Source organism: Misgurnus anguillicaudatus, chromosome 14 (assembly GCF_027580225.2).
Source record: "Misgurnus anguillicaudatus chromosome 14, ASM2758022v2, whole genome shotgun sequence".
Taxonomy (NCBI): Eukaryota; Metazoa; Chordata; class Actinopteri; order Cypriniformes; family Cobitidae; genus Misgurnus; species Misgurnus anguillicaudatus.
The window spans coordinates 5,310,478-5,329,958 of NC_073350.2; the positions used below are offsets into that span (position 1 = coordinate 5,310,478).

At 36.8% G+C, this 19,481-nt stretch overlaps 1 protein-coding gene across 1 annotated transcript in view; it reads right to left on the reverse strand.

Moving 5' to 3' along the window:
* The window catches only part of LOC129428110 (low-density lipoprotein receptor-related protein 1), a 216,796-nt gene that overhangs the window by 48,102 nt on the left and 149,213 nt on the right, over positions 1–19,481 (reverse strand). Inside the window, exons 46-56 of the mRNA XM_073875764.1 lie at positions 17,100–17,225; positions 13,368–13,496; positions 13,163–13,282; positions 12,854–12,967; positions 10,596–10,745; positions 9,959–10,088; positions 9,567–9,676; positions 9,127–9,255; positions 5,136–5,258; positions 4,488–4,628; positions 1,041–1,231 (exon numbers count right to left, since the gene is read on the reverse strand). Of these exons, the coding sequence (XP_073731865.1) occupies positions 1,041–1,231; positions 4,488–4,628; positions 5,136–5,258; positions 9,127–9,255; positions 9,567–9,676; positions 9,959–10,088; positions 10,596–10,745; positions 12,854–12,967; positions 13,163–13,282; positions 13,368–13,496; positions 17,100–17,225 (1,463 nt within the window). The remainder of the gene's footprint in view (positions 1–1,040; positions 1,232–4,487; positions 4,629–5,135; positions 5,259–9,126; positions 9,256–9,566; positions 9,677–9,958; positions 10,089–10,595; positions 10,746–12,853; positions 12,968–13,162; positions 13,283–13,367; positions 13,497–17,099; positions 17,226–19,481) is intronic.

The following is a 19,481-nucleotide window of genomic DNA, read 5'->3' on the forward strand; positions in this document are numbered from 1 at the left end:
TATTTCACAATAACAACCTGCATTCTGTACATTATTCCACTTATTACACACCTATTTACCTCATAAGTAAGGTAAGAAACATTAAATATTGATTTTAAATATTTTATTTGCTCATTTTTAACGAATGCATGCAGACCTTCCGTGAGGAAAACACGTTTACTTTCGCTTTTAACATAAGATAAGACGTAACATAAAAAAAAGATGTTCAAATGTCACGAACACACTATTGGTTTAATCGTTTGTAAATAAAATTTAATTCTGTTATTAAAAGACATATATATATTTTTTTGTGTAATATTAAACTGTACCTGTCAAAATGATTTGCAGCATTCAGGTTACCGTTTATTATAAGTTTTGAGAAAAAAACGAAACGTCGGAATGCTGTAACTGGCCAATCAGAATCAAGCATTTTAGAGAGATGTGTAATAAATATGTATAGTATTAAGCTGTGTCCCATTTCGAAGGCTGTGACCTTGAAGGACGTATTCTAAGACCGATTGCCCCTCATTAGCGGGACTGAAGGCCGCCCTAATTGGAAGGCTGCTTAAAATAAAGCCTCAAAATGCGTCCTTATTTCCTTGCGCTGCTAAGGATAAAACGAATGGATTCTTGACAGCTGAGGCTATTCCGAAATTCATTGAATGCCTGTCATGGCTGCATATAATGGCTGGATATTTTTAAATAAAAAAAGTTTCTCGTCACTGCTTTAGTATAATAAGTTATGTTTTGTATTGATATTATTCTGTTTATGTTTTGTATATTTCTGAGGTTGACTGATATACTTTTGGTTAGTTTAATCTACATCAACGTGTCATATTTTCTCAAATAAAATGTATATTTTTCGGTTCCATATTTATTTCAAATAAGTCAGAAACGTCAGGTGAGGCAAACTTATGGATCATCCAAAAGCTAGACCGTCTCATTTCAGTTCTCTTTGTGTACTTAGGAGGCTGCGACTTTCAAAGACCGAGTGCTTGCCTTCTGAGGTCACTTCCTAAGAAGGTCACAGCCTTGTATTGGGACACAGCTATAGTTTTTACCTTGAAGCCAATCTTCAGATCTTCACAGAGTTGAGAGCAGCCGCTCAGTTTACTGTTCACACATTCATCAATGAAGCAGTTGAGTTCATCTGTACCATCACCACAGTCATCATTACGATCACACAGTAATGTCTCATTGATGCATCTGCCGTTCCCACATGCATACGCCGTCTCATTACACTTCTTTTCAGCTTGGGAGACAAAGAGAGAAAGAAGTGTTAAATGTATTTACCGGTTTATGTCAGCCAAATTTTATAATGAATTAACAATAAAATGAATGAACAAACCAGAAATAGCCAGTAAGTTAAGGTTTCTTGTATCTAATAATTGATTATGTGTTTATATGGCTTGCAGATATTCAGTTTTCTGTGATGATCTTGAATGACACTGATTACATTAAAGGTAATTTAGGTAACAGTTTATTATAACGAATATTTGAAAAGGCTTGGAAGATTTGAAATAACTTGAAATTTTAAAGCAAATGACTGTATGCTGTATTAAAGGTGAAGTGTGTAAATTTTAGCGGCATCTAGTGGTGAGGTTGCGAATTGCAACATACGGCTCAGTCCACTGCTCACTTCTTGCTTTTGAAACACATAAGAGAAGCAACAGCAGCCGCCACCGGACAAACATGTCATCGTCGGAGACAACTTAGTAAAAAAGTTTGTCCGTTAAGGGCTTCTATATAAACATGGTGGCACAAAATGGCGACTTCCATGTAAGGGGACCCTCGGTGTATGTAGATAAAACGTCTCATTCTAAGGTAATAAACACATAACGGTTCATTATAAAAGGTCTTTATACATCCCTGATAATTTAGTTTTGTATATTATTTTGCATTTCTGTCAAGAGATCCTTCTAAAAATTACACACTGCACCTTTAATGTATTATCATAGGGTTAAATTATAGCTTAATCATTTGCAGCCATTATAGCAAAATAACATTTGCTGTTGGCTCTTTGTACAGAAAACAGACAAAAAATAAAACTAAGACATTAACTCTTTCCCTGCCATTGACAAGCTATCTCGTCACATTTCCCTGCTAGTTTTTACAACAATCCATATTTCCGCTATTATCCACCAGGTGGTGCTCTTACACAACATATGAAACACTGACGCATCCACTGATCCAAAAACAGTAAAAACTGTGTATGTTTTGATTATCGTTATGAATCTGATTGCTAACAAAAATAGCAATTATCTCAATACCAATAAAAAATAAATTTATCGCATAAAAAAAAAAACTACCAATATTTTGAGGTAATAAAAAAGAACAAATGAACATAGGATGAAACGTTTGTGTTTTGATGGTTTGTTTGCTTTTTTGTTTTGTTGAAAGCAGAGGGTCTGTTCTTTCATTTAATATATTGTATTTTTGCTTTGAGGGAACTCAAGCTGCGTCGCCATAGCAACGCTTTGGGGAATGCCTCTGCGTGATTTGATCTGAAGCTTAACAAATAAACTAATGATGAGAAAATGAGCGAGATGCCACGCGGACCAGGGGGACAAGAAGGCATCCCAAACAAACACACTAGCTTATTAAGCACCGAAGCAAGTGCCTACAGGGATGCAGGGAGTATGGCAGGGAGACGCAGGATCTTGTTCCCTTCTCAGGGAGATGCTTATATATTTAAAGAAGAACATTTTCTGGAAGGCATTTTAACTCTTTCACCGCCAGCATTTTTCATGATTTTCACAAAAGTTTAATGCCTTCCAGAAAATGCTCCTTTTTAAATATATAAACATATAATATATAAAATAAAAGAACAGATCCTCTGCTTTCAAACAAAAAAATCTGTTTCATCCTACCTTCATGTGTTCTGTTTTTATCACCTCTCAAATATGTGTAGGTTTCATCAAAAACACCAAATTTTGAGCAAAAAGCTGAGATAATTCCATTTTTGTGAAGGACTTTTGATAGAGATCAGATGCAGAGCGATCCTATAAACATACACGGACATACAGCTGTTTGCCCTAGGGCAATACTTCCGGTTTTTATAAGTTGCGGAATGGATAATACCTGGTGGATAATAGCGGTATTGCAGATTGACGAGATATCTCGTCAATGGCGGGGAAAGAGTTAAGGGGTCGTATCATGAAAATCTGACTTTTTCCAGGTTTAAGTGCTATAATTGGGTCCCCAAAGCTTCTATCAACCTAGAAAATGTGAAAAAGAACAACACAGTAACTTTGTTTTTGTAAACCATTCTCTGCAAAAAATAGGTCATTCAGATTTCGCCTGTTTTGTGACATTGGTAGAGAGAGAAAATAATTGACAGCACAATTGATTTTCAATTTCAACAAACCACCATTACAGTGATCAGTGTTTGCACTGCAAAAAATGATTTTCAAGAAAAAAAAATCTCTTTCTTGCCTAGTATTTTTGTCTCGTTTTCAGTAAAAATAACTAAAAATTCTTAAGTTAAGATGCTTTTCTTGCTGAGCAAAATGACCCAAGAAAATAAGTCTAGTTTTTAGACCAAAAATATCAAATAATAAGTCTAGTTTTTAGACCAAAAATATCAAATTTAAGCAAAAAAATCTGCCAATGGGGTAAGCAAAAAAAATCTTGAACATTTTTCTTAAACACTAAGTTCAAGAAAATTCAAGAAACATTTGCTTGCCCCATTGGCAGATTTTTTTGCTTGTTTTATGCACAAAATCACTTAAATTTTATATTTTTGGTCTAAAAACTAGACTTATTTTCTTGAGTCGTTTTGCTCATCAAGAAAAAGCATCCCAATTTATGAATCTTTAGATATTTTCACTGAAAACAAGACAAAAAACTAAGGATTTTTTTTCTTGGAAATAATTTTTTGCAGTGTGCATTTCATTAACTCATTTGCATTTTAAAGGACACACCCAAAAATGGCACATTTTTGCTCGCACCTACAAAGTGGCAATTTTAACATGCTATAATAAATTATCTATATGGTATAAAAAATAAGTTTACTTTTTTCTTAAACACGTTGCTTGTTTTAAGCAAATTTTTTAAGCATTATATTTTTGTCTTAAAACTATATTTATTTTCTTAGGTAATTTTGCTATTTGTACTGAAAACAAGACAATAAAACTAGGCAAGAAAGAAATTGTTTGCAGTGTACACACTCTGGGGACACCAAACTTTTTTACATGTTAAAAAAATCTCATACTATGACCCCTTTAAACTTTTGTGAAAATCACAAAAAAATGCTGGCGCTGGCTGGCAACTTTTTTTTAAATCGCTGGTGGGGAAAATATGTTGCTGGAAAGTATCATTTCTATGGGGCTAGAATAAATCTGAATCACTGGCAGAAACAAAGGCTTACTGTTGAGCTGTGCTTTATGCCAACACAACTGATATTTGACTGGTTTGTGACTTAAAGACTTCACAGAAACAAACAAATGTTGAAATGTTTTAGAAGAGTGTAAGTAGAGTAATCCAGCAGGTTTAGTGTTTATTCATACCAGGACTGTTACAGTGAGGATTTTTGGGAGCTTCGTCTGAATGATCATGACAGTCAAACTCTCCGTCACACTCCCAGGACTTCTGAATCAGACAGCGACCATTATCACAGCGAAACTCATTGGCCTTACAAGCAGGATACTCTACAAAGACATATACAACTCATTATACACTGTAAACATTCCTAAACAGACTCTGGTATATTAAAACCATTTGTCTAACATCATTTATGTCTTTTCTTTTTTTTGTTCTTTACAAACACTACATCAAAACTTTGTAGAATATTGTATGTTCAAATCATTTTATAATCAAATTTTGATTGAATCAGCTATGTTTTAATTATAAACACACATCTGCACACTGACATAATGAATCAAATGCACTAGATGTTCTTTCAGATTATTAATATTAATATGAAAATAAGTATTAAACATTGGAGTCTTTGATCGTAATACTGATTGCGTATACAAAGATTTTATACAAACAGTAAGGAGGCTACACTTACAATTATTCCTGTATATTCCTTTTTGTTAAACAGTATTAATAAGCGAGACATCATGACATCGTACGTATTATAAGAAAAACATAAGAGTTTATTAAATCAGCTTTAGCCATAAAATAATGTCTGTGTAAAATAATTGTGAATATACCGCACTCCATTGATTCATCAGATCCGTCTCCACAGTCATTGTCATGATCACACACAAAGTGTTTAGGGATACACTGTCTGTTCTGACACATGAACTCTCCTGTCTTACATGTGTTATTGAACACTGAGAGAGAGAGAGAGAGAGAGAGAGAGAGAGAGAGAGAGAGAGAGAGAGAGAGAGAGAGAGAGAGAGAAATTGTTATACATCTATAAAATATTAAATGTTTTAGTTTGATTACTAATGCTGAGCAACAACACAATTGCATGTGATTATTCAGGATGAGAAATTAGATTTTATATTTTTTTAAGATAAGAAATATGAGTGCTTGGCTATGCAAAAGTTTCCAGCCCCATGTCAAAAAAGCACAACCATACATTTCTATGTTATTCTGGTATCTAAGGACGTGCTCACACTATCCCAACCAAACCGCTCCTGAGCACGTTTGACCCCCAAAGCCTGGTTCGTTTGACTATGGTGATCGCTTTGTACCATGCCCGGGAGCGGTTTGGTTAATCACACCCTAGCCGGCTTGCAGAGGTGGGCTCGGTTCACTTGGCTCAGGCGCAGGGCACACAGTGTGATCACAAATCGCGCCAGAGCGTGGTTCAAAAGGAGAGACGTCATTTCTGCCTTCGTAAAAACCTTCTGATGAGCGCAGCAGGATTACGTGAATGTTTGCACACGCAACAGATCAACTAAGCAATATGATGGGCTGTGTGTCATGGCACCAAAAAACAAAAACAAAAAAAAACATTAACATTAAAATGGGCTCCAGTGTTAAGACAGGGCTTTAATTCCTGTTTTCTTCAAAACAATCGCATCCTATGATGAAAGCGTGCCCGGATTAGGGCTGCACAATTCATGCTAAAATGTGAATCACGATTTTTCTCCATGGGAATTGAGATCTCGATTCTCTCACCTGATTCTCTTTTTTTTTACAAAAACATTTATTATGCATTTAACTTTTAAAAATATGCGACAGAACTTTCAGTTATAATAACGTGTCTTAAAAGTCTCTTTTCCTTATTTTAGAACCCTTAAAAGTAATTTAAAATTTAGTAGCTGTTAAATAGCACCTGTGCTTTTTGTACTATCAAACTGGCCAACCTTAAAACTTTAAAAACACTAAGGGCTCTATCTTACACCCGGCGCAATGCAGCGCAATGCGCGACGCAAGTGTCATTTGCTATTTTCCACTCTGCGCAATTATAATTTTCACGTTTAGCGCCGCGTTGTTTAAATAGCAAATGCATTTGCACCGCTTTTTGTTCGCCCATGGGCGTTCTGGTCTGAAAACGAGGTGTGTTCAGGCGCATTGTTGGCACGTTGCTATTTTGAGGCAACTAAAATAGACTACGCCATTGACCAACAAAAACCTGCTCTAAAGTCTAAAGTCAATGGCGCAATATATATTTTTTGTTATTTAAAGAGCGCATTAGTAATATGCGCCTAAACGGGACGACAACGCGGGTTTGCTTACTACATACATTAATGCGCAGCAGCACAAAAACGCTTTTAAATATGAAAGATTAAAGGATTGAATGTAAAAGATTATTATTGAGTCTCTTGGACATAAATGAGCACTAATTCTGAGACGTTAGAAGGCGTAAAGAGCTGCTTTACCTGTTAGCCTGGTAAGTAAATAAATGCTTTGCTTTAAACAAATGCATCTGTTTTTAAATGTTTTTTTTAAATGCTACCTCACGGATTTATTGTATGTATGATGACTCTGTACCTGTGGATATGGTGAGATGAGAAACATTTTTAAGTAATGCTTAAAAAATCTTGTGACGCTGTCCAAGTGCTGAAACGTGCGGAGAGCCGTTTGTAAATTCTTTATCTCCTGTTTGTTACAAATAAAGTACTTTTAGAGTACAAACCATTTCTTACATACTTGTAAATAGTGAGGAAATAGATAATTAAACTGCAACTATAGTACTCACCATTGTGAACTGTATCACAGAGTTGGATGGTTATCATTATCTATGCGCAGACGCAAGCATTGGTACTTATTTATTTATAAATCTATTTTGGGACAGCTGCCTCAATATCTATGCTCTCTTACTCAACATAAACCTCCTGGGGCTTACTCTCTGCGATCACAAGAATGGTACACTCTTTTAGTACCGTCAACACGAACAAAATTTGGCAAACAAGCTTTTTGGTATGCAGCACCTAGCGATTGGAACTTTTTACAGAATATCATCAAATTACCTACCCTAGTGTCAACGAATATTTTTAAATCTCTCGTTACTGAGCTGTTAAAGGAAGAAATGAATTGTAAATGTTTTTAATCTGTACTAAGGATGTGCATATACCTTGTCTGATGTGTTTATTTTTTTATTATTTTTATTTATTTATTTATTTATTTTTTTACTTCAATACTGTGTATTTCATCTTGGCCAGGTCACTTCTGAAAAAGAGATTTTTAATCTCAGAAAGTTTTACCTGGTTAAATAAAGGAAATAATAATAAAAAATTATTTTTTGATGATATTGGATAGCCATACATTTAAAGCAATTACAAGCCTGCTTTTTTACTTCCATGACTAAAAGAAAACAGGTTTTAAAGGTTTTAATCCAAAAAATAACAATTTCAATACAAGTGAAAACAACACAATTATTTAACATTAATCTTAAACTGGGGATCTTCTTCCTCCGCTTAGTTTTTCAGTTTACAAAGTCCATCATCTAAATAGGGATTAGACATAGCGCCAGTGCAACAGGCTTTTAAAGGGGATGAGAGCTGAGACTCTCATTGGTTTATTGCACGTTACGCCCGAAATACTCCCATTTTTCTTTAAAAAAAATGTACCAACCCTTTTCGACCATGCGCTCGGCGCACAAACCATTTTTCCCGTCGTTAAATTAGCAAAAGTGGATTCGTACACGCTCATTTAGACGTTGCGCTGTGCGCTTTAGACAATGCGCTTAGATCTTTAAAATAGGGCCCTAAACCTTTAAAAGACTAAATGAACAACATTTTGAGGCATCAGAGAGAAACGCAGACATGTTACAATGTTCCCCTCATGCTAAAAACCCTTTCTAATGGGGAACTTGTGGCGGTGACACAGAGGCCGTTTCTCATCTGAAGGCTGCAGCCACTGGAGGTCGCATTTCTAAGTTGCGCATCATAAAGACTGTCTAAATTCAGAATATTAACAATTAACTAAAGTTGACTACTATTTTTAGTTAAATATAAATTGTTGTAGAATGTTTATGACTTGCAAATGTAATGCTCTGTTAACTCAAATGAACCAGGCTTGATGACATATGCAGCCTGCAGACACGACCTCCGGATGCTGCAGCCTTCCAATTTAGAAACGTCCGGAGGTAACTAATTTCCTTGCCTTCTTTCAGAACCAATGTTGTTGCATTGTCACTTTCTTCGTCGGCAGCAGGATTTTCCACAATGATGCTCGTTTATCCTCTCTTTTTTGTGAAAATTGCCGCTCCAAATCCACCAAGTAAACGACTGTGTATAGGTCTGCCACCTTGTTATACGCCACGCGAGTGACAGCGGAACGCCGCAAATGAGATTAGAGGGGAGAGAAACGATCGGGTCTGATTGGTGAATGAATAGGGTTTGGTTTTACCCTGTATGAGCGTGTGTTAGCAAGTTTGACTGATATTATAGCATCTTGGATTGTAATGTAAATACGTGAACACGTGAATGCAGCATCTGAATACAGGGAAATACTGTATATGCAAGTGAATCACCATCATTTAAAATGAAGATCGCATTTATGTATGAATCAAGATCGTGATTCTTTTTTCGATTATTCGTGCAGCCCTAGCCCAGACCGCTCAAAATCCAGTGTGGGTGCGTGCTTCTGGAGGAGTAGGGAGGGGGGGCGATCGCCCGGGCACGGTTTGGTTGGGGTAGGCATAAATGGCAGCTTTATTTCTGTAGCAATACTTAATACTAAGGATTGGTTTAAATCATAGCAATACATGCACACAAAGCACATTATTTATTGTGTATGACTAACCACAGCCAGCCTTCACACTTTCGTCAGCTCCGTCCGAACAATCTCTTTCTCCGTCGCACACCCAGTGCCGAGGGACACACTTGTGCGAGTCAGGACACTGGAATGCCTCCGGACTGCACGTCTTATTTTCTGAGGAAATCACATCACTCGTAATCATATTAAACATTTTTAACTTAATAAGTCTTTCTAATTCTTTAAATTAGTTTTTCTCATTATCTCTGATGATGAAAACATTTCTCTGCCTCTGAAACAAAATTTGTACTTTATGCTGAGGCAACTAACATTCTGTGGGTTACGAATAATATTAATATTAATTCAAAATAGCTTACTTTTTATACCGTAATAAATCCTACATTATTTCCTGCTGATTATTTTGTTTTATTTTATATTATACTGTATGACATGACAGAAGTGAATGTTATTGAAGGATCTGGACTCACTGCATTTGCTGTCCTCATCTGAGGCGTCTCCACAGTCATCTGTCCCATCACAAACCCAGCTGTTGGAGATACAGCGATGATTCCTGCACTCAAACTCCATCCCCGAGCAAAACTTATCTGAGTAAGTCAAGAGATGAGTGGTTAGTTAATTATTTTAAGCACTCTTCATGAAAACAGGTGTGAATTATTTCCGAATAATCCAAAGGAGACAATTATTTCTCTTATACCACGGTTACCACAGACATTGCTCTGGTGGTTATTTTAAGACATTTGACAGGTCAGCTGTGCGTTTATCAAAAAATAATGCATATCTGTGAAACATTTCTAAACCAATCAGAAGCATTCAACAGCCCTGTGGTATAAGTTTGAATAAATGTCTTTGTGTTTTGTGTAACTTATTGCAGTGTGCCTCATCATCTCCGTTCTCGCAGTCATTCTCTTTGTCACAGGTCCAGCTCATAGGGATACAGCGGCCGTTGGAACAGGTGAAAAAGTTGGACGGACACTTTCTCTTCGTCTTATCTAAAGAGACAGTCATTTGCATTCAGCTGAACAGCTCTTATTCTACATCACATACCTTATATACTTTTTTGCCACACCTGCCAATGGCCACACCTGCCAAAGGGATAGTTCACGCAAAAATCGTCTTTAGGAAACCAAAACATTTGTTATTTTCGACCAGGTATTTGTTCCAGAGTTTAGCCACTAGCCAGACCATTAAACAAACAGAGACCGGAAGTTAAAATCTGTTCAGATGCATAACCGCAACAACGCACGTGCGTCCAATGAAACCGTCTATACTGTATATCTAGTAGTAAGTTAGTATTCAATACAAAAAATAGCTCATGTCTATATGTGTATAGGTTAGCAAATGTAAACATATCTAGCAGACTATTAAAATACTTCATTAAACAATAATAGTCAACAGAAATTGGTGCTTATTCAATTTCATGGGGTATGAATACAAATGCTGCCCATGTAGGCATCTCACTAAATGCAGAAGTGCACAAAGTATGGAAGTATGTTAACCTGGACAATTTCTTTCATCTGAGAAATCTCCACAGTCGTTCGACCCGTCACAGACCCACGTCGGGGAATAACACAGTGAAGTAAACTCACAGCGCTGATAGGTGACCCCCTTCACACCCAGGCGAAAATAACTGGAACAATCAGCAGCCGCTGGACAACAAGACATAAATGATTTAGATATAAAGGAAGAGTAAAATTAAGAACAACATTAATTTATGACTCCCTCTGGAGTTACAGTATTTCTATGGGAATCTGTGCCTATTTACACCAATGAGGTCAGGCACGGATGTTGAATAGAAAGGCATGGCTCGCCATCTCTCACACAGTCTTTTTGTATGGAATAGTCTGTGTGCTCCTGTATAGCTCAGTGGTAGAGCATTGCATTAGCAGCGCAAAAAGGTCATGGGTTTGTTCCCAGGGAACATGTGGAAAAAAAATTTAACTTGTAAAGTAGCTTTGGTTAAAAGCGTCTGCCAAATGCATAAAAAGTGCCAATTCACACATTCTTGTGCCTACATTAATCCCAGTGGAAGTTTGGATATCTTTAGCTTAAGAAATCAGCAGAGCTCGGTTGTTTTTTATGCACCTGCATGGTCTTAAGCTTTTTGATTGAGATGCTGTTGTCCCTAAACACTTCCAATTTTTAATAATACCACTAACAGTTGACCATGTGATATGCAGCAGAGATGAACTTTCACAAACCGTATGGTGGTCACTGAACTCTTCGTGAAAGTTGTGTTGATGTATATTTTTTGCTTTAGCTTTAACAACGCCCTTCAGCCATGACTTTTTCTACAACAATAAATCTAAACATACTGTATGTGTGACCCTGCATGTGTAAACCTAGCTAGTTTCCTTTATAGATTGACTGTTTTCTACATACTGTAATGTCAAAGTTTGAAATTATAGTGAACTTAACAGTTGAAATCAAACTTTGATGCTTCTTCCCTCAGAATTAGATTTTAAGGGCTCTATCTCACACCCGGCTCAATGCAGGCAATGCGCGACGCAAGTGTCTTTTGCTAGTTTCAACCCTGCGCAATTATCATTTTCACGTTTAGCGCCACGTTGTTTAAATAGCAAATGCATTTGCGCCCCCTTTTGTGCCCATGGGCGTTCTGGTCTGAAAACGAGGTGTGTTCAGGCGCATTGTTGGCGCGTTGTTATTTTAAGGCTAAACTAAAATAGACTACGCCATTGACCAACAAAAACCTGCTCTAAAGTCAATGGCGCAATATGTTTTTTTTGTTATTTAAAGAGCGCAGTAAATTATGCGCCTATAAACGAGACGACAACGCGGGTTTGCTTATTACATACATGAATGTGCAGCAGCACAAAAACGTTTTTAAATATGAAAGATTAAAGGATTGAATGTAAAAGATTATTATTGAGTCTCTTGGACATAAATGAGGACCGATTATGAGACGTTATAAGGCGTAAAGAGCTGCTTCAACTGTTAGCCTGGTAAGTAAATAAATGCTTTGCTTTAAACAAATGCATCTGTTTTTAAATGTTTTTTAAATGCTACCTCACGGATTTATTGTATATGATGACTCTGTACCTGTGGATATACTGAGATGAGTAACATTTTTAAGTAATGCTTAAAAAAAAACTGACGCTGTCCAAGTGCTGAAAGGAGAGCTGTTTGTAAATTCTTTATCTTCTGTTTGTTACAAATTAAGTATTTTTAGAGTACAAACCTTTTCTCACATACTTGTAAATTATTTTTTGATGATATTGGATAGCCATACATTTAAAGCAATTAAAAGCCTGCTTTTTTACTTCCATGTCTAAAAGAAAACGGGTTTTAAAGATTTTAATAAAAAAATAACAATTTCAATACAAGTGAAAAACAACACAATTATTTAACATTAATCTTAAACTGGGGATCTTCTTCCTCTGCTTAGTTTCTCAGTTTGCAAAGTCCGTCATTTAAATAAGGGTTAGATAAAGGGGATGAGAGCTGAGACTCTCAATGGTTTATTGCAAGTTACTTCCAAAATACTCCCACTACTCATTAAAAAGTAGGATCAACCCCTTTCGACCATGCGCTCGGCGCACAAACCATCTTTTCCATTGTTAAATTAGCAAAAGTGGATTCAGACACGCCCATTTAGACGTTGCGCTGTTCGCTTTAGAAAATGTGCTTAGATCGTTATAATAGGGCCCAATATCTTTAGACTGGTTTTCACAGGTGAGGTCACAATATTTTTATGTATGAAATATAGGCATTTTCTGGCATTTTGTAAGGAACTTACGGCAGTTCATTTCATCGCTGGCATCATCACAATCCAACACTTGGTTACAGCGACTGGAGTTGGACACACACGATCCATCTCTACACTGAAACTGATCCGCTGTGCACACGGTTGCTATTGAAACACACACACACAAATATATATATATTAAAACCAGCAGCAATTTAAGATAACTGAAGAGTGTAGTAAGCTTACAGGAATTACTGTAGCACCTTTAATATTGGTTTGAAATTTAAAATAAATGTATTATAAAAAATTCTTTGCTGTACATGCGCTGTATCATTGCAGGTGTTTTGTGTATAATCTTACCATTACAGAAGAGTTCATCTGAGTTATCACCGCAATCATCACGGCCATTACACCATGATCTGTGACTGACACAGCGTCCATTGACACAGCGCTTATAGGCCTTCTTACACACACGATTGGCTAAACACACACCCAGAGAGTGTAAGAACATCTCATAGCAGACATTCAGATGTTACATAAACACAGACAGACAAAGTTAACTCACTGCAGTACGACTGTTTCTCATCAGATTTGTCTTTGCAGTGGGCCATGCCGTCGCATGTGAGCGTGTATTTGATACAGTCTCCATTTCCGCACTCAAAGTCATCCATAGTGTTACATGATGTGTTCTGAGCTGAGAAACATAACATCACTGTTAACACAGCACCCATTCAAATCACAATCAGTTCTTCTTGCTCTTAACATGAAATAACATTTCTGGTTAAGATCCAAAGAAAATCCTATGGTGTTGTCAATTTAAGGGGTGTGATGATGCTATTGCTCACATTTAAGTGAATAGTTCACCCCAAAATGAATATTATAAAACGGGCAGTTCTGGTTCTTCATTCTGATTGGTTGAAACGCGTTCTAAGCCGTGGTAAAATACCCCGGTAACCCCACGGTTCAGACCGCAGTATCACTGCGCCACTGTTGCTGCGTACTGATTTATGAAAATAAAGACCAAAGACTTTAATCATATTTTGACAATTATGACGATATCCAGATAAATGTCAATAAATATTGTTGAGCCATCTCATCAATAAAGAGAAAACTCTCCCTAAGGAGTTTCTACCTCAAATTCATATTTCCGCTATCCACTGGGTGGCGATCTTACGCAACTTAAACACTGACGCATTCACTCAACACAAAAAACAGCGTGTTTTGACCATACTCTGAATCTGATCTCTTACAAAAGTTCTACACAAAAATTGAATTATCTCTGCTTTTAGCTGAAAATTTGAGAGGTGATAAGAGAACAAATGAAGGTAGGATGAAACGGTTTTTTTGTTTGTTTGAAAGCGGAGGGTCTGTTCTTTCATTTGATATTTTATGTTTATTTAAAGAAGATAATTTTTCTGTAAGGCATTAAACTAAAACTGGGTGGCAACTTAAAAAAAAAAAACGCTGATGGGGAAAGAGTTAACGTTAATCATGCTTCCAAGCATATTTGATTATCACTTCAACAGTTGCACGATATAAATGTTAATGTATAATTTAGATGAATGTTGATTTATGAAAATAAACACCACAGTCTTTAATCATATTTTCATTGTGTCTTTGCTGCATCTTTGTTGGTTGTGAACTGCGCACTGTTGCAGCCACACTTGATTCTGAGGAACTACTTTGTTTGGCGGAAGAGTAATATTTGTACTAATATAAGTACAACTTATTTGTGTTTATTTTATGAAATCCCGCTAACGTTATGCATATGAAGTAACCTTTTTATAAAAGCAAAGGGATGAGTATGTTTGGAAATTGAGCACATGGCTCAGTTGACTACTGTATGTAATGATCGAGCTGAGAAGGAAAAGACGTAGCCTCTGCCCTTCTGAGCTCAACGACACCCCATATTTTCCCCATGTTAATTTGTGATGAAAAATAGAAATGCAGCAAGCCCTAATAGAAAGTCAAAAGGGCAGATTTGAATCTGCCCCCCTAGCTTTTTTTGCTCCTCTAGCTTTTACATTATGTAAACATAGTTCCTGACAACCCTGTATCATTTTGCATAAGTAAAGTGCACATTAGTGTGCGTGACAACATTTGTATGGCTGATTCCTCAGGATGTGAGCATCGCGAGTGGTACAAATCAACCCGATTGTAACAATGTAGAGTTTTTATTACAGAATTAGTTTGAAAGATTGTCATTTAATGAGAAAATGGCCATCAAACAACTTTGCCCTGACAAGCCAGATAACGTATAAAAATCGTGCAACAGTCAAACGACCAATGGTAATTCGTTTAATAGTGCATTTAAAGGGTTGTGGGATGACATAAAGCCTGTCTGGTAAACAGAATAAAGTGTTTTATATCCAGTTCTTACTTTTTCATTTTTCATGCACTTAGCTGAAAGGCTAAAACCAAGTTAATCAGCATTAGAGCGCCCTGTCATGCTGAATTATGGAAGGACACTAGACCTCTGCTTAGTGTTCTGCATGCATTCAGTCATTTAAATGTCAAACTTACACCACTAGCAGTTAATCACATAGCCTACGATACGACCCAGAATCTGCCCGACATAAACCTATAGTCAGGAGATGCTACTGACCCTTACGCTTATCAGCTTTATAATGGCATTAGTGTCACATTTTAAAAGCCTTAAAAAAGCTCATCCATCCATCAAACACTCATCCATTCAGTTATTCAATGTCTTCTGAGATAAAGCTGCCTGTAAGGAAACATTTATATTTCAAACGTTATAAACTACGGCCGTGCATTTGTTCACAATAGAGTTAAAGTCAGGTGGAAGGCTGAACTCTGACCCACATTTCAAAAACTCATTGCTTTACCTCAGAAAACATTTAATAACTATGAATTAATTTTTATGATGGTTACATGAGCTTTTTGAAGCTTTAAAATGTGTCCTTCCCGTAAGATTCTTTCATTACTCAAAAGAGTTTTTAGCCTGACGTTGCCATACTCAATTCTAGTCAGAATTTGAGTCTGATACCGCTCCATTGAGCTATAATTATGAGGCGTGTCTCAACCGAAAAATGCCTCTGCACTCAATTGGATAGACCTACGACCAATCAGAGCAACCGAGTGTATAACGTATGTTGAAATTACATCTTTGCAGCCTGACCGAACTGCTAGTTATTTCGCTATGACACTAACATTGTGATTATACTAAGTTAGCGAATGTACATCAACACCTATTATGTTTACAACATTTCGTTTATATCACAACATGAAGTATTTACTATGTCATAGAGTAAGACTATCTCTTACCATTTGTACGTTAGGTGAACTTCATCCACGACGATACCCATTACGTTTGCTTGAAAATATTGGAGCCTAGCATGTCCCTCCACTTATTCAGCAACCACGATTCCGGGCTTCCGAAAAGAAGCTGGCAACGGCCGCTAATTATATCCATCTCGTCGTGCACGCTGAGTTGCATCGCCGTGATAACGTTAGCCTTTCAGTTGCGACCAACTTTTGCCGAATAGGACATCAACAAATGCCCTGCTCGCGTTTCTCTGTTCCTCTTTTAAAATCAATGCTCTGTCGATATATTTTAGAACAGACTCAATGTCAGAATCCACACATCTGAACTCTACAGCGGCAGCCATTCAACACACGCGCTCTTTGGTGACGTGGTTCATTACGTTACTGTTGATTATCTGTTCTTCATCGTATAAAGCCCGCCCTGACAATTTGATTGGTTCGACCAGCATTTGTCCTAAAATAGTAGCTCCTCAACGGAGAAACCCCAGACCCATCTTCCCGTTTACAAAATCTTGTGGGCGGGGCTAAGATGGGCTGGCACCCAGGCTAAAGAGTTTTAGTAAAACTGTTTCAAACCCTAATAAGCTGCCTAACTAGACGGCATCATTTAACAAAGTTTATCAATCAATAACTAAGTTTTTAAAGCCATTTTAAGATTATAAAGCTGTAAATGACTCCAGGAAACTGCTTACATTTCCATTTTATGGATAAGGATACCAGTGCTGGTGCAGAGGAAATGCTTTTTCTTGCCTTGTAGATTGGACTCTGCTTTAGTGTACACTATTTGTGCTGTTCAGACAGCTGCCTACTGTATAAGCCTTCACAATCAATCACTTCTGATTGTCTATTTGTATTGTTATGAGTTATGTCTACTGTTCAAAATCTATATACAGTAACTTAGGACATTGAACTAGTTTTGGATTTTTAAATGCTGTGTCTTAATGATAATACATGAATGTATATGTACATACAGATGTATGAGAATGTATGTGATTGGTGGACATTATCTCACCTATGCAGGTGTTGTCCACTAGCAGTTTCCTCTCGCCACGGCAGCTACAGTTAACCCGTCCGTCTGATGTGAGCAGACACAGGTCCTGACAGCCCCCATTATTCACCCGACAAGGTGAGAACTCACCTGGTAAATGCACAAAATGTAAATCTACTTTTCCCGGTAAGATCTTGACAAAAACGCATTATGTGCACTTATTATGCACCGTTTCATGAAACTCTAATACGCATACAAAAAACACATTTAACATTCACTGCCTGTTTGCACAGACAGATGTCTCAGTCCTAGCATTCACAGCAGGTGTACAAAGATAAGACAGTATACAAGCCATATAAGCAGGCTGCTGTATAATAGCTGGAGAAGCTCCACTTATAGGCTGTATCTCATAAACGTTATGTTTAGCACAAAAATGGCAGCTTTTACATTTTTTGAGCAAGGCTGATTTGTATAAAACAACATTGTATTACCATCATTTAAGGCTGTGAAACAACTACGGTACTATGTACTATGATGCATTTCATAAATAAAATATTTTCATTTTGCATCACAATAATGAGATTTTTTTATAATTATGGTAATAAAAAATTGGGGTGGGGGTGTTTAATCGTTATGAAAATATGCACAATGCAAATATTTGAACTGTATATTAGTATTTATTGGTAGTTTTATTTCTATATATAAACTTATAATTTTTTATAATAATATCGAGTCATTACTGCTGCACCCTAAAGAGCACCTATTATGCAAAATCCACTTTTACAAGGTGTTTGGACAAAATGTTTGTTAAAAGTGTGTAAACACAACAAGCCTACGATGAAAAAATATCCACCCGCTCCTTGTTTTTAATCCGCATTAAATCAAAGCACTTTCATTAGACATGCCGTTTTGATTCTCTTATCAATGTGAGGTCACATTGATAAAGCCCCACCCACTTACAGTCCTGCATTACCATAGTGTCCACCCTCAGCGAGTTGTACTCTGTCCACTAAATAATATTATCTCAGATTGAATTAATCAGATCTATTTTAACTGAAAGCACTCATTGTCTGTGTGTAAAGAAGTGAGAAGCTGCAGCTCATTTGCATTTAAAGGTACAGAAATTAAAATGCCACCCAAATAAGGTCATTTTTGACATGCTATAATAAATTATCTGTGAGGGATTTTGAGCTGAAACTTCACTGATGCATTCTGGGCACACCTGAGAATTATATTACATTTTGTAAAAAGGAGCCCTTTAAGACTTTTATTTGAAAATAATCTGCCTTATTATTGTCTAACTGCTAGGGGTGTCACGATTCTCCAAATCCTCGATTCGATTACATTTTCGATTCTAAGGTCACGATTCGATCCGATTCTCGATTTTTACATATTTTTTATATGGCATATAATTTAGACAAAAATGATATGCCATTATTTATTATTATTATTATAATACTTTAACATTAACATGCACATTGCACAACTCGCATGGGGGTTTGTGGGCTTCACTTAACGCGAGAGCTTGTAGAGAGAGGATTCCTTCTTGCACGCACATGGACTATGCGGGGCGGATGACGTGACGAAAAATAATATTTTAATTAAATTCGGGCGGGTGCCGGATCGACTGCTTGTTATTAGCTCTGTCCTTCTAAGCATGCAACATCTCTGTCTTTCATAGTGGCAGCCTCAGAAGTTCAAGAAGAGAACTGAAACAAAGAGTATAGAAGCACTGAAATGAGACGGTCTAGCCTTCTGAGGACCCAAAATTTGCGTCACCTGCTGCACACGCCCCCAGTAGCGCCCACCGCGCCTGTCAGCAGAAAACAGCAGACATTTCTGACTTATTGAAATAAATAGATAATCAGAAAAATATTAATTTATTTTAGAACATATGACACATTGATGTAGATTAATCTATTCACCAGCATATCAAATAATCAACCTAGAAATATACGCAACATAAACAGAATAATATTAACACAAAACATAACTTATAATACTAAAACAGTGACAAAAAAAAGTTTTCTAATAAATACACAGTTTTATTTAATAAAGGTTTTAATTGTTTGGGATATCCTCGGCTGTTAAGGATCCATTCGTTCTATCATTAACAGCGCGGAGAAATGAGGATGCATTTTTACACAGCTCTTATCAACGCTGGCGAAGGAGGAACGTGGCAAACTCAAAAAATGAGAATTAAAAACAAAGGAAATAGAAGGTCAGAAAAGGGTTGCCTGGAATAAGTTTTACAACGTGGTAAATCAGGATGACACCAGTGCAGGCTATGTAATTCGTGCGTTTAATTTAGGCTATTTATTTATTTATTTTTGTCCCTGTGCGCCGATCGAAGACGGAGTTCACTGCTGATATTCTAGAGCTTTCTAGTCTCACGGCTGTCATCAG